Source organism: Pongo abelii, chromosome 21, assembly GCF_028885655.2.
Source record: "Pongo abelii isolate AG06213 chromosome 21, NHGRI_mPonAbe1-v2.0_pri, whole genome shotgun sequence".
In the NCBI taxonomy this organism is placed as follows: domain Eukaryota; kingdom Metazoa; phylum Chordata; class Mammalia; order Primates; family Hominidae; genus Pongo; species Pongo abelii.
The window spans coordinates 40,790,275-40,805,889 of NC_072006.2; the positions used below are offsets into that span (position 1 = coordinate 40,790,275).

Here is a 15,615-nt window from a genome sequence, read left to right on the forward strand (position 1 = left end):
ACCCCTCACTCCTGCTGAGGACCTCACGGGGCTCCCCTGTTCCCTATCAGATCAGCTTCCCTAGCCCCACCTGCCGAGCCTGGGCCGTGCTCCAGGAGTTGAGTCAGTGCACTCTGGCTCCAGCTGCCAGGTGTCCCTGAGTGTGACAGGTACATTCCGGGTTGTGGGTTCCCAGGGGTGGGTCCTTCTAACTCTTGGTCCTGCTTTCATGTTTCCAGGAGTCCCCGACTTTACCTGTCCAGCTCTTTCCAGTTGAGTGGTGTCCTCTGCACAGTCACAGGTAGGGGTATATCCTTGCCAGGGAGCGGGCCAGCCCTCTGCAGGACACAGGGCTCCTTGAGGAGGCAGCAGATGTCATCCGCCAGCTCTGAGAAAGAGACCTCCATCCCTGACATGGCTGACTCCACCCTACTTCTCCCCAACAGCCCTCACCCTGACAGCCCTCCGCACTTGGCAGGGGGGGCATGGTTACCAAAGAGTGACAGGACATGAGCCCCAAGTTATTGGTTTCATGGAGACAGATGTAGTCAAAGGTCTTTCTGGGCTAACTTTTGGGAGACAATCACTGTATGATTTAGGGTGAGTTTATGGACCTCTTGAGCTCAAGTTTCTGGTTAGGAAATTGCTTTGGGAAGAAGAAAGCTAAGGAATGCTCAGTCTACTTCTACTCACTGTCTACTTCCACATGGAGTGACCTGCAGAAAACCCCTAATGAGTTTTCACAAGAGTGCTCTTCCCTCTCTGCCCCCTGACGCTGTGCCCAGTGACTGCATCTTCCAGTGTCTGTTGAAGGACAGGCATCAGGAAGTACAGCACACACAGCACACAGCAGCAGCACTGGGCCTGGTTCCTGTGGAGAGAACTCTGCCTGCTGCCAGGGGCTCTGAATCAGAACCAGAGTGGCAGGCAAGGTACTGACCTGAGCCTACACAGGAGGTCTGTGGCTTTTCTGCCAGGGCAAGAGGTGAAGACAGGGCTCCCAGCCTGCATTTCTTGGCATAGGGACTGGCGTGAAAATAGGGTAGGCCGCTCTTCTATCTATCTGAATACTCCATAGCAGGTAAAATATCCAAGGGCACCACTGCCTGCTTCTCCCCACAGACTATCCCAGCCTACTCCTGGAGCAGGGAAAGGCCATACCAGAGTAATGGTCCACCAGGGCCTGGAGTGAGGGGAAGGTGAGGCGCGGTGAGATGTACAGCCAGCCATTGTCAAGGCGGTGGATCCTGTAGTGTCTGATCCGGTCCCAGGATGCAGGGCGGCTGAGGCGGACTGACAGAGAGTAAGAGCCTGAGGAGAAAGGGGTCCAGGGGTGGCACTGAGGCCCTGCTGGGACTCGGCCCCACCCAGGCTGGGAAACGAAGATAGGCAATGTGGCCATGAGGCCCCGGCAGAAGGGAAGTGTCTGGGGCAGAAGCAGGACAAAGACTTGCTGTCTTGGTCATCAATAATACGTTCATAATAGATGGGGGTCTTGTGAGGGTGAAATCGAATCACACAACAGCCCTCAAGTACAGGGTCTGGCACCGTGTGAATGAACATTCAGCGTTGGCTGTTCTTACAAAGACTCAGATGGCAGATATGTTAGGATGCAAAAACACTGTCAAGAAGATGCTGGCAAGGAAGTGGCGAAGTAGGACCTCCCACCCTGCTGGTGGAAGAGAAATTAGTATGAGCCACCTTGGAAACAGTTTGGCATTAACTGGATGAGCTGAACATGCACGTACCTTACAACCCAGCAGTTCTTCCCAGGCACAATACCTCAGAAGCACATAAGCAATATGCACAGCGGCATTGTTTGTAAAAGTCAAAAATGGTAAACAGCCCATTTGTGCTCAAGAGTAGAATAAATTGTAGATTATAGAGTGTAGTGCTATACAGCAGTAAAAATTAATAACTGCTGCATATAAGCATAACGAAATCTTGGAAATTAAGCAGAAAAACATTACAGAGCATACATTCAGCCTGATTCTATTTAAAGTTCAAAGATAGCCAACATGACATTATATGTTGCACAGGCACACACGGCAAAGTTCTGAAGAAAAGCAACTGAATGATTAACACAGTGAAGCATGAGAGGGGGCTACAAAGGGCTTGTTAGGTAATTTCAGCTAGCAAGTGGGCACATGGATGTCAGTTTTATTAGTGCTCCTCAACCTACATGTATACATTACATACACTGATGAATGTGACAGAGTTTCGCCAGTTTTGCATATTTCATTTTTTTCATTTTTTATTTGATTTTAATTTTCTTTTTTTTTTTTTTTTTTTTTTGGAGACAGAGTCTCCCTCTGTCGCCCAGGCTGGAGTGCAGTGGTGCAATCTCGGCTCACTGCAACCTCCGCCTCCTGGGTTGAAGTGATTTTCCTGCCTCAGCCTCCCGAGTAGCTGGGACTACAGGCGCCTGCCACCACCATGCCCGGCTAATTTTTTGTATTTTTGGTAGAGACAGGGTTTCACCATATTTGCCAGGCTGGTCTCGAACTCCTGACCTTGTGATCCGCCCGCCTCAGCCTCCCAAAGTGCTGGGATTACAGGCATGAGCCACCATGCCCAGCCAGATTTTAATTTATTTTTAGAGCCATGCACTCGCTCTGTTGCCCAGATGGCGTGCAGTGGCGTGATCGCAGCTCCTGGGCTCAAACAGTCCTCCTGCCTCAGCCTCCTGAGTAGTTGGGATTACAGGCGTGAGCCACCGTGCCTGGCCATATAAGCACATTTAAAATATTAAAACAGGCTGGGGGCAGTGGCTCATGCCTATAATCCCAGTTCAAGACCACCCTGACCAACGTGATGAAACCCCATTTCTACTAAAAATACCAAAGTTAGCTGGGTGTGGTGGTGCACGCCTGTAGTCCCAGCTACTTGGAAGGCTGAGGCAGGAGAATCACTTGAACCCAGGAGGCAGAGGTTGCAGTGAGCCGAGATTGTGCCACTGCAGTCCAGCCTTGGCAACAGAGCAAGACTCTATCTCTAAATAAATAAATAAAAAACCCAAGGCTGGGGACGGGCGCAGTGGCTCACGCCTGTAATCCCAGCACTTTGGGAGGCCGAGGTGGGCAGCTCACCTGAGGTCAGGAGTTCAAGAACAGCCTGACCAACATGGCGAAACCCTGTCTCTACTAAAAATGCCAAAAGAAAAAAAAAAAAAAATTAGCCAGGTGTGGTGGCGTGCACCTGTAGTCCCAAATACTTGGGAGGCTGAGGCAGGAGAATTGCTTGAACGCAGGAGACGGAGATTGCAATGAGCCGAAATCGCACCACTGCACTACAGCCTGGGCAACAGAGCGAGACTCCATCTCAATTAAAAAGATAAACAAATAAACAAGGCTGGGCAGAGTGGCTCATGCCTGTAGTCCCAGCTACTTAGAAGGCTGAGGCAGGGGGATCGCTTGAGCCCAGGAGGCAAAGGTTGCGGTGAGCCAAGATTGTGCCACTGCACTCCAGTCTGGATGACAGAGTGAGACCCTGTCTCAAAAAAAAAAAAAAAAAAAATTAAACGTTAATGGGCCGGGTGCGGTGGCTCACGCCTGTAATCCCAGCACTTTGGGAGGCCGAGGCAGGCAGATCACAAGGTCAGGAGATCGAGACCAGCCTGGCTAACACAGTGAAACCCCCTCTTTACTAAAAATACAAAAAATTAGCCAGGCGTGGTGGCATGCGCCTGTAATCCCAGCTACTCGGGAGGCTGAGTCAGGAGACTCTTGAACCCAGGAGGCGGAGGTTGCAGTGAGCCGAGATCAGCCACTACATTCCAGTCTGGGTGACAGAGTGAGACTCCGTCTCAAAAAAAAAAAAAAAAATTAGGCCAGGTGCGGTGGCTCAAGCCTGTAATCCCAGCACTTTGAGAGGCCGAGGCGGGCGGATCACAAGGTCAGGAGATCAAGACCATCCTGGCTAACCCAGTGAAACCCCGGCTCTACTAAAAATATAAAAAATTAGCCGGGTGTGGTGGCGGGAGCCTGTAGTCACAGCTACTCGGGAGGCTGAGGTAAGAGAATGGCGTGAACCCAGGAGGTAGAGGTTGCAGTGAGCCGAGATCGCACCACTGCACTCCAGCCTGGGTGACAGAGCGAGACTCCGTCTCAAAAAAAAAAAAGGCTAAAAGTAAAAAGATGGAAAAAAGATTTATCATGCAGACAACCATAAGTAAGCTAGAATGGCTTATTAATGGGAGAATATTAGTGGGATATTAATATCAGACAATAGAATTCAAAAGACTGGAGTGCAGTGGCATGATCTTGACTCTCCACAACCTCCGCCTCTCAGGTTCAAGTGATTCTCCTGCCTCAGCCTCCCAAGTAGCTGGGACTACAGGCACGTGCCACCATGCCTGGCTTTTTTTTTTTTTTTTTTTAGTAGAGACGGGTTTTTACTATGTTGGCCAGGTTGGTCTTGAACTCCTGACCTCGTGATCTGCCCACCTTGGCCTCTGAAAGTGCTGGGATTACAGCTGTGAGCCACTGCGCTTGGCCAACAAATTTAAAAGGATTGAAATCATCAGCCTGAACAACAAGGTGAAACCCCGTCTGTACTAAAAATATAAAATTAGCTAGGTATGGTGGCACATGCCTGTAAATCCCAGCTACTTGAGAGGCTGAGGCAGGAGAATTGCTTGAACCCAGGAGGCGGAGATTGCAGTTAGTCGAGATTGTACCATTTCACTACAGCCTAGGGAACAAGAGTGAACTCCATCTCAAAAAAAAAAAAAAAGAAAAGAAAAGAAAAAGGTATCTAGAAGCCAGGTATGGTGGCTCACGCCTGTAATCCCAACATTTTGGGAGGTTGAGGTGGGCAGATCATTTGAGGTCAAGAGATTGAGACGAGTCTGGCTAACATGGTGAAACCCCATCTCTACAAAAAATACAAAAAAATTAGCCAGGCTTGGTGCCAGTAATTCCAGCTACTCGGGAGGCTGAAGCAAGAGAATTGCTTGAACCTGTGAGGTGGAGGTTGCAGTAAGCTGAGATCACGCCACTGCACTCCAGCTTGGGCAATGGAGTGAGACTCTGGGGGGCCAAAAAAAAAAAGGCTGGGTGCGGTGGCTCACGCCTGTAATCCTAGCACTTTGGGAGGCTGAGGTGGGTGGATCACCTGAGGTCAGGAGTTCAAGACCAGCCTGGCCAACATGGTGAAACCCCATCTCTACTAAAAATACAAAAATTAGCCAGGCATGGTGGCACACACCTGTAATCCCAGCTACTTGGGAGACTGAGGCAGGAGAATTGCTTGAACCTGGGTGTAGGAGATTGCAGTGAGCCAAGATCACGCCACTGCACTCCAGCCTGGGCGATATAGCAAGACTCTGTGTCAAAAAAAAAAAAAAAAATTGGAGAGGCTGAAGTGGGAGAGTCACTTGAGGCTAAGAATTAAAGACCAGCCTGGTCAACATAGAGACCCACTCCCCATGTCTGTACAATTTATTTTATTTTTATTTATTTATTTATTTTTTTGAGACGGAGTCTTGCTCTCTCGCCCAGGCTGGAGTGCAGTGGCGCCATCTCGGCTCACTGCAAGCTCTGCCTCCTGGGTTCACGCCATTCTCCTGCCTCAGCCTCCCAAATAGCTGGGACTACAGGTGCCTGCCACCACACCTGGCTATTTTTTTTTTGTATTTTTAGTAGAGACGGGGTTTCACCATGTTAGCCAGTATGGTCTCGATCTCCTGACCTTGTGATCCACCTGTCTCGGCCTCCCAAAGTGCTGGGATTACAGGTGTGAGCCACCGTGCCCAGCCAAAAAAAAATTTTTTTTAATTAACCAGGTGTGGTGGTGTGAGCCGATAGTCGCAGCTACTCAGGAGGCTGAGGCAGGAGAATCACATGAACCCAGGAGGCGGAGGCAATTATCATGCCACTGCACTCCAGCCTGGGCGACAGAGCGAGATTCCACCTCGAGAAAAAATAAAAACAATGCCGGGCGCGCTCACGCCTGTAATCCCAGCACTTTGGGAGGCTGAGGCGGGCGGATCAAGAGGTCAGGAGTTCAAGACCAGCCTGGCTAACATGGTGAAACCCCGTCTCTACTAAAAATACAAAAATTCGCTGAGCGTGGTGGTGGGCGCCTGTAATCCCAGCTACTCAGGGAGCTAAGAATCACTTGAACCCAGGAGGCAGAGGTTGCAGTGAGCCGAGATTGTGCCACTGTACTCCAGCCTGGGCAACAGAGCTTGACTCCGTCTCAAAAAAATAAAATAAATAAAGAAGATACAGAAGAATATAATTTGAGAGACCTCTGAAAAGTATAGCAAGATTAAAACCATAGAAGTTACGGAAGACAGGCAGAGTGGAAAAAAGGATTTGCTTTTGTAACTTGATGATCAGGATATAGTTGATAAAATTGTTCAGAAATACCACACTGGCTTTTTTTTTTTTTTTTTTTTTTTACTGCACCCTCTGCTTCCCAGGTTCAAGGGATTCTCCTGCCTCAGCCTCCTGAGTAGCTGGGATTACAGGCGTGCACCACCATGCCTGGCTAATTTTTGCATTTTTAGTAGAGACAGGGTTTCACCTTGTTGGTCAGGCTGGTCTCGAACTCCTGACCTCGTGATCCACCCGCCTAGGCCTCCCAAAGTGCTGGGATTACAGGTGCAAGCCACCGCGCCCAGCCAGAAATACCACACTGTTAATGGGCATAATTGTGAAGTGAAAAAGGCCCTTACTAAACAAGAGAGGTAGCCTGCTGGATGGTAAAGTAGTCGTGGAGGTGGATCTGGCAATTTTACAGGTTACAGAGGAAACTTTGGAGGTGGTAGAGGTAATTTTGGCCGTAGTGGAAACTTTGGTGGAAGAGAAAGGCTGTGGTGGTGGAGATGGTGGCAGCAGAGGTAGTTATGGAGGAGGTGATGGTGGCATCAGTGATGGTGAGCCTGCTTATAGCAGTAGATGGGGCTGCCGTGGTGGTGGAGCAAGATATGAAAACCAAGGTGGTGGATATGGTGGCGGTGGCAGAGGATATGATGGTTACAATGAAGGAGGAAATTTTGGCGCTGGTAACTATGGTGGTGATAGGAACTATAATGATTTTAGCAATTATAGTGGACAACAGCAATCAAATTATGGACCTATGAAAGGGGGCAGTTTTGGTGGAAGAAGCTCAGGCAGTCCCTATGGTGGTGCTTATGGATGTGGTGGTGGAAATGGTAGATATAGTAGCAGAAGGTTCTAAAAACAGCAGAAAAAGGCTATAGTTTTGTTTTTGTTTTTTTTTTTGAGACGGAGTCTTGCTGTGTCACCAGGCTGGAGTGCAGTGGCGCGATCTCGGCTCACTGCAGGATCTCTGCAGGAGAATCGTTTGAACCTGGGAGGCAGAGGTTGCAGTGAGCCGAGATTGCGCCACTGCACTCCAGCGTGGGTGACAGAGCAAGACTCCATCTCAAAAAACAAAACAAAACAAAACAAAAAACCGAAAACTGAACATCACTTGCTTAACAATGAGGATAAATGTAAAATTAAAATTTATTTTAAAAATAAGAACTAAACATTGGCCAGGGACAATGGCTAATGCCTGTAATCCAAGAACTTTGGGAGGTGGAGGTGGGAGAATCACTTAAGCCCAGCCAGGAATTTGAGACAAGCCTGGGTAACATGGTGAGAGTCTTTCTCTACAAAAAATTTAAAAATTAGCCAGGCATGGTGGTATATGCCTGTGGTCCCAGCTACTCCAAAGGCTGAGGCAGGAGAGTCGTTTGAGCCTGTGATGTTGAGGCTGCAGTGAGCCATGACTGTGCCACTACACTCCAGCCTAGCCAACAGAGGAAGACCCTGTCTCACTCAATCAATAACTGAACATTGGCTGGGTGCGGTGGCTCACACCTGTAATCCCAGCGCTTTGGGAGGCTGAGGCAGGCGGATCACGTGAGGCCAGGAGTTCAAGACCTGCCTGGCCAACCCATGGTGGAAGTTGCAGTGAGCCAAGATCGTGCCACTGCACTTTAGCCTGGGTGACAGAGCAAGAGTTGATCTCAAAAAAAAAAAAAAAAAAAATTTGCTGGGCATGGTGGCACGTGCCTGTTGTCCCAGCTATTCGGGAGGCTGAGGCAGGAGTATCTCTTGAACCCAGGAGGCAGAGGTTGTGGTGACTCAGCCTGGGCAACAGAGCGAGACTCCATCTCAAAAACAAAACAAAACAAAAAAAAACTGAAAAACCACGATCACCTGAAAAAATGTAGAAAAATCATTTGACAAAATTCAACACCCTTCATGATTAAAAAAAAAAAAAGCAGAAAATGATGAGTAGAATATGTTAGTTTCCTATTGCTGGTGTAACAAATTACCATCAATTCAGCAGCTTAAAATAACACAAATTATTCTTTTACAGTTCTGGAGGTTAGAAGTCTGAAATGAGTTTCACTGGACAAAAATCAAGGTGTCAGCAGGGCAATGTTCCTTTTGCAGTCTCTAGAGAAGAAATCCATTCCCTTTTCTTTTCCAGTTTCTAGAAGCCATATGCATCCCTCTGCTCATGGCCCCTTCCTCAGTCTTCACAGCCAGTAGCATCTTCCTGTCTCTAACTCTCACCCTCCTGACTCCCTCTCATAAGCATCCTGGTGATTATATTGGGTCCATCTGGACAATCCAAAATAATCTTCCCACCTCAAAATCCTTAATCACATCTGCAAACTCTTTTTGCAACGTAAGGTAACATATTCACAGGTGCTGCGGATCAAGACCTGAACATTGTTGGGGGGACGATTATTCTGCCTACCACAGAAGGGTACCTGATACAAAGCATCTGTGAAAAATCTACAACTAAGGCCAGGTGCGGTGGCTCACGCCTATAATCCCAACACTTTGGGAGGCCGAGGCTTACAGATCATCTGAGGCCAGGAGTTCAAGACCAGCCTGGCCAACATGGTGAAACCCCCAACTCTACAAAAATAGAAATATTAGCTGGGCATGATGGCGGGTGCCTGTAATCTCAGGTACTCCGGAGGCTGAGGCAAGAGTATTGTTTGAACCCAGGAGGCGGAGGTTGCAGTGAGCAGAGATCAGGCCACTGCACTCCAGCCTGGGTGACAGAGTGACATTACATCTCAAAAAAGAAAAAAAAAATCGACAGCATACTTAATAGGAAAGATTGATTATTTTCCATCTAAGATTGGGAACAAAGCAATAATGTTCTTACCACTTCTACTCAGTGTTGTACTAAAGGTCCTAACAAGTGCAATAAGACAAGAAAAATCAAAGTATATGGATTGGAAAATAAAATAATACAGCTGCCTTTACTTACAGATAATACAATCATATGTAGATAATTGTAAGGAATCTGCCAAAAAGCTACTAGAACTAAAAGTAAATTTAGCAAGGTGACCCAGAGTCAATATGCTTTGAGAAGTGTATTGACCCCAGTAGGGTCTCTGCTTCCTTTTCTTTGTTTTCTTTGCCTGACTGGGAGCCCTTTGACCTTTGTACCTTTATTTTTTTTTCTTTTTCTTTTTTAGAGACAGTTTCACTATGTTGCTCAGGCAGGCCTCAAACTCCTGGGCTTGAGTGATCCTGTTGCCTCAGCCTCCCAAGTAGCTAGGGATATAGGCGTGCACCACCACACCTGGCCTGTATTCTGTACCTTTGAGAAGAGTCTCTTCTTGAGCTGTGCTGTAACCCTGAAAAAATTCTGTGGCTGGGAATGCGCTAAATATTTGAAAATAGGCCCAGAAGGCCAACAAACCCAGCTGAACTAGTGACCAAGACCTTATAACTTTTGCATGGTTCTTGAACCACCCACCCCAGCCACTGTCACGACAGTTATTAGAATCAGAAAGGGTAGCTACACTTGGGATCTGGTTGGTGGTCTCAGGGATAAAGAGGTCAGGAGTCATCCATTCCTGATTGCTTCCTGTCTCTCAGCCTCACATCCAGCCCAACAGAAAGCCCTGTTGGGTGTGGTCAGAACACAGCTAAGATCCAACCACTTCTCACCTGGACAGAGCCTGCTACGGCTTCCTGCGCGGCATCCTCTCTTTGCAGCAGGCAGGAGGGGTCAGGTCGTCTCACTCCCCTACTCAGAATCCTCCCTGTCACACTTAAAATCAATCCCAAGTCCTCTCCCTGGAAAGGCTCTGTGTGACCTGACTTTAAACTCCCCACTCCCCTCATCCTGTCTTCCCTGGCCGCCTGCTGAGGACGCGCCTCCCTGAGGCCTGTGCTCACACTTATACCCTGGCACTCCGTGTCCTCTGAATGCTGCTTTATTTCCTCTTGGCACTTATCACTCTCACACTCTTTTCTTATTTGTTTACTGTCCACGTTGCCAACTAGATTGTGGGCAGGAATCTTGCTTTTCATACTGCAGAATCTCTGGTGTTTTGAACAGTGTCTGGCACAAAGTCAGCACACAGTATCTATTTGTTGAATGAATGACTGAGTCTCTGTGATAAACACTCGGACGGAGCCACGATTACAAGCAGTTTTAAGGAGAGCTCATCACCATTTGCACTCCTACTGTCTGTGAGCACAGATGGTGTTGGGAATGATTCTTGAAGGCCTATCATTGCGTGATTTACAGCAAACACATATTGAGCATTTACTAAGACCTACCCTTCCCTGAGGACAGAGGACCCACCCAGTGCCAGCCCTTAGCTGAAGACGGAGTGCTGTGGGGCACACAGGTCCAGGTGACTGACAGGGGAGCAGGTCACTAGGGGTGATGGGGAGGTGACTTTGGTTCTGTCCTTGGAACTGATGCTACAAACAGCCTGAATCTTCCTGTTTGGGGGGCAGTCTCTCCCAGCTCTTCATCCTCTCTCCCCCTCTCAACATGCATAGGTGTGCTCACCTGCTCATTCATTTATTCAGTAAACATCTGCTGAGCACCCACCACATGCCGGACACTCTGCTCTGGACCCAGACACAGGTATGAAATCATCACACTCGGGGGAAATAAGTGCTGTCTTGTCAGCACATCCACAGCTGGGATTTTCCTTAATGGTCCTCATTTCAAGTATTTATTTCCTGTATTATTCTCATCAGACCACGTACCCTGATTTTTTTTTTTGAGATGGAGTTTTGCTCTTGTTGCCCAGGCTGGAATGCAATTGCATGATCTCAGCTCACTGCAACCTCTACCTCCTGGTTTCAAGCAATTCTCCTGCCTCAGCCTCCTGAATAGCTGCCATTATAGGTACCTGCCACCATGCCTGTCTAATTTTTTTGTATTTTTAATAGAGATGGGGTTTCACCATGTTAGCCAGGCTGGTCTCGAACTCTGACCTCAGGTGATTCCCCCGCCTCGGCCTCTCAAAGTGCTGGGATTACAGGCATAAGCCACCGTGCCCAACCATGATTTTGTTTTAGGAAGTAAATTTAGCCAGCTGTGGTGGCTCATGCCTGTAATCCCAGCACTTGGGAAGTCTGAGGTGGGAGGATCGCTTGAGCCCAGGAGTTCGAGACCAGCCTGGGCAATAGAGTGAGATCCTGTCTCTACAAAAATTTAAAAGTTAGGCATGATGGTGCACCCCTGTAGTTCCAGCTACTCAAGAAGCTGAGGTGGGAGGATCACTTGAGCCCACAAGTTCAAGACTGCAGTGAACCATGATTGTGCCACTGCACTCCACCCTGGGCAACAGAGTGAGATCCTGTCAAAAAAAAAAAAAAAAGCTGGGTGTGGTGGCTCATGCCTATAATCCAAGCACTTTGGGAGGCCAAGGCGGGCAGATCACCTGAGGTCAGAAGTTCGAGACTAGCCTGGGTAACATGGTAGAACCCTGTTTCTACTCAAAATACAAAAATTACCTGGGCCAGGCATGGTGGGTCACGCCTGTAATCTCAGCACTTTGGGAGGCCAAGGTGGGTGAATCACTTGAGGTCAGGAGTTCAAGACCAGCCAGGGCAACATGGCAAAACCCTGTCTTTAAAAAAAAAAATACAGCTGGGCGCGGTGGCTCATGCCTGTAATGCCAGCACTTTATGATGCCAAGGCGGGTGGATCACAAGGTCAAGAGATCAAGACCATCCTGGCCAACATGATGAAACCGTCTCTACTAAAAATACAAAAATTAGCTGGGCGTGGTGGCACACGCCTGTAATCCTAGCTATTCGGGAGGCTGAGGCAGGAGAATTGCTTGAACCCAGGAGGCATAGGTTGCAGTGAGCCGAGATTGTGCCACTGCACTCCAGCCCAATGACAGAACAAGACTCCATCTCAAAAAAAAAAAAAAACAACAACACACAAAAATTAGCCGGGCGTGGTAGCATTCACCTGTAGTCCCAGCTACTCAGGAGGCTGAGGTGGGAGAATCGCTTGGGCCTGGGAGGCGGAGGTTGCAGTAAGCCGAGATAGTGCCACCGCACTCCAGCTTGGGTGACCCTGTCTTAAAGAAAAAAAAAAAAAAAAAAAGGCTGGGCACAGTGGCTCATGCCTGTAATCCCAGCATTTTGGGAGGCCGAGACGGGCAGATCACAAGGTCAGGAGATCGAGACCATCCTGGCTAACACAGTGAAACCCTATCTCTACTAATACAAAAAATTAGCCGGGTGTGGTGGCAGGTGCCTGTGGTCCCAGCTACTCGGGAGGCTGAGGCAGGAGAATGGCGTGAAACCAGGAGGCGGAGCGCAGTGAGCCGAGATCCTGCCACTGCACTCCAGCCTGGGTAACAGCAAGACTCCATCTCAAAAACAAAAAAAAAGAAGAAAAGAAATAAACCTATTATAGCTACAGAAGAGGTATTTTCAAGATACTATGGGAGTTGAGAACAAAAATTGACATAGTATGGGAAGGCGATAGCCTGGGAAGGGGATAGTCTGGGTAGGTGATAGTCTGGGAAGGCGATAGTCTGGGTAGGTGATAGTCTGGGAAAGTCCCATTGGAAAGAATGGCGAAGGATGAGTGTGAGTTTGCCGTGAGGAGAAGCAGAGGGCAGGCTTTCCAGGTGGAGGGAGGGTTATGTGTAAGGATGCAGCAGTAGAAAGAACAAGGTATGTTTACAGAGTGGCTGGTGGGCAGAGGGTCCAGAGGGAACAGTGGAAGCTGTGGCTGGACGCGGGGCCTAGAGGAGGACCCACCAGAAAGAAAGGCAAAGTATAAGGTCCTAATTTCAGAAAGCTCCAGGAGGCTTAGGCAACATCACCTCCGGGACCTCTGGGGTCAGGTATTCCAGTGATGATGCTGGGAGTGAGGGATGAGGGATCAGGTCAGGAGCTGCATGTGAGAAGTGGGCCTAGCAGGACCCTCCTGAACCTTCTCTGCTGAGGCCTCTTAAGAAGCTTTAGGGATTGAATCTTGCACCCTCCACTGTCTGCACCCTGAGGACAAAAGCCATGACTTAGCAGGCCTGACTCGGAGGAGATGCTCAGTAAGTGTTTCCCGACTGATGGCGGACAGAGGTGAGTTCTGCGGGGGCAGGAACCATGTCTTGCTCATCAATCTCCCTTACAGTGCCTGACACAGAACAGATACACAGCAGGACAACCAAGAGGGGCTGCTGCTGGGGCCTGTCCCCAACACTGTGCTGACCTCTGCACAATCCTGTGACCTCCACAAAGCTTCCAGGCCCCCTTCACGGACCAAGATTTGGGGCCTGACTAGAGCCTGGCCATGGCTGTCCCAAGGCCTGTCATATAGCCAGGTATGCTAGAAGGACTTGGGAAGATGGGGTCTTCCCGCTCCAGACTCTGATTAGTGTTCCTGGTAGCTCAGGGCCCCAGGCGTTCCTCCTTGGTCCACACACAGGCTTGAAGCCCGTGTGGAATTGGTGCCTTTGGGCCAATGAAAAGCTGATCCTGGCATCACTCACTCACTCGGTCAATGGCTAATTCCCATTATATAAGACAAGAGCATAATGTAAAGTACATTGTCTCTTATTACTTCATTCTGGGTTCCCTAGATTGGAACTCTGTTTTCAAACTCAAGAGAACCATAGAACCATCCAGAGAGCTTGTCCAAGAAGCAGATTTCTGACCTCTGCCCCCAAAAGTCTGATTCAGTTAGGTCTGCGGTAGGGCCTACGAGTCTACAGTGTCGACAAGTTCCCCTGATGAGTCCTGTACACTCAAGTCTGAGAACCACTGTTCTATGACGTCACTTGGGCCCCTAGAGTCACTGAGGTGTCAAACCACAGTAGAAAAGTTTACACTGTGACCCAGGACACACCTTATACAAAATCTGAAACAAAAGTTTTATGACACAATATTTACCCCAGCCATGGTCATGTTCTCTGCTCAATTTCACTACAAACACGCACTGGTCCAGACCCACTAAATTAGTGGGTTCTGACCCTGGCTACCCATTAGAATCACCTGGGCAGCTTTTACAGTATGCAGGCCACATCCCTGACCAGTGAGATCAGAAACCCTGGAGGTGGGGTACAGGCATCAGTGTCGATTTACTGAATTTATTTATTTATTTTTTAGAGACAGGGTCTTGGTCTGTCACCCAGGCTGGAGTCCAGTGGTGTGATCATAGCTCACTGCAGCATCGACTTCTTGGGCTTAAGTGATCCTCCTGCCTCAGCCTCCCAAGTAGCTTAGACAACACGCCCATGCCACCACACCTAGCTAACTTAAAAAAAAAAAATTTTTTTTTTTTTTTTTAAAGAGATGGGGGTCTCCCTTTGTTGCCCAGACTGGTTTTGAACTCCTGGGCTCAAGTGATCCTCCTGCCTTGGCCTCACAATGTGCTGGGATTACAGGTGTGAGACACTGCACCTGGCCCCTAAACTGATTTCTTGACCCACAAATCAACCATGACCCGCAGGAAAACTTTACCTTTCCTGGAAAATTGGCAAATTTCTTCTTTTTTTCTCCCCCGCACTAACATTTTTCATCTTCCTCTTTGATAACAATAGCTGCATCCTGATCCATCCCCTTTTGGAATTGACTATGGGGACCTGGAGACCTTAGTCCCGGTAATTATGTGGATTTTTTTTTTTTTTTTTTTTTGAGACATAGTCTCACTCTTTCACCCAGGCTGGAGTGCAGTGGTGCAATCTCGGCTCCCTGCAACCTCCACCTCCAGGTTCAATCAATTCTCTGGCCTTAGCCTCCTGAGTAGCTGGGATTACAGGCACCCACCACCATGCCCGGCTAATTTTTTTGTATTTTTAGTAGAGATGGGGTTTCGCCATGTTGGCCAAGCTGGTCTCAAACTGCTGACCTCAGGTGAGGGCTTATGTGGATCTTACGAGCCTTTAAAGATCTTCATGGATCCCGCTGGGCGCGGTGGCTCATGCCTGTAATCCTAGCACTTTGGGAGGCCAAGGTGGGCAGGTTATCTGAGGGTCAGGAGTTTGAGACCAGCCTGGCCAACATGGCAAAACCCCGTTTCTACTAAAAATGCAAAAAAAAAAAATAGTCTGGTGCGGTGCCTTACTCCTGTAATCCCAGCACTTTTGGGAGGCCGAGGTGGGTGGATCATCTGAGGTCAGGAGTTTGAGATCAGCCTGGCCAACATGTTGAAACCCTGTCTCTACTAAAAACACAAAAATTAGTTGGGCATGGTGGCACGTGCCTGTCATCCCAGCTACTCAGGAGGTTGAGGCAGGAGACTCGCTTGAACCCAGGAGGTGGAGGTTGCAGTGAACCGAGATCGTACCACTGCACTCCAGCCTAGGCAACAGAGTGAGACTCTGTCTCAAAAAAATAATAATAATTATCCCGGTGTGGTAGCACTCGCCTGTAA

General features: G+C 48.6%; 1 protein-coding gene across 1 annotated transcript in view; it reads right to left on the reverse strand.

Annotated features, from left to right (window-relative positions):
- The window catches only part of SLA2 (Src like adaptor 2), a 35,471-nt gene that overhangs the window by 1,816 nt on the left and 18,040 nt on the right, over nucleotides 1-15,615 (reverse strand). Inside the window, exons 6-7 of the mRNA XM_002830269.6 lie at nucleotides 1,141-1,290; nucleotides 235-367 (exon numbers count right to left, since the gene is read on the reverse strand). Of these exons, the coding sequence (XP_002830315.1) occupies nucleotides 235-367; nucleotides 1,141-1,290 (283 nt within the window). The remainder of the gene's footprint in view (nucleotides 1-234; nucleotides 368-1,140; nucleotides 1,291-15,615) is intronic.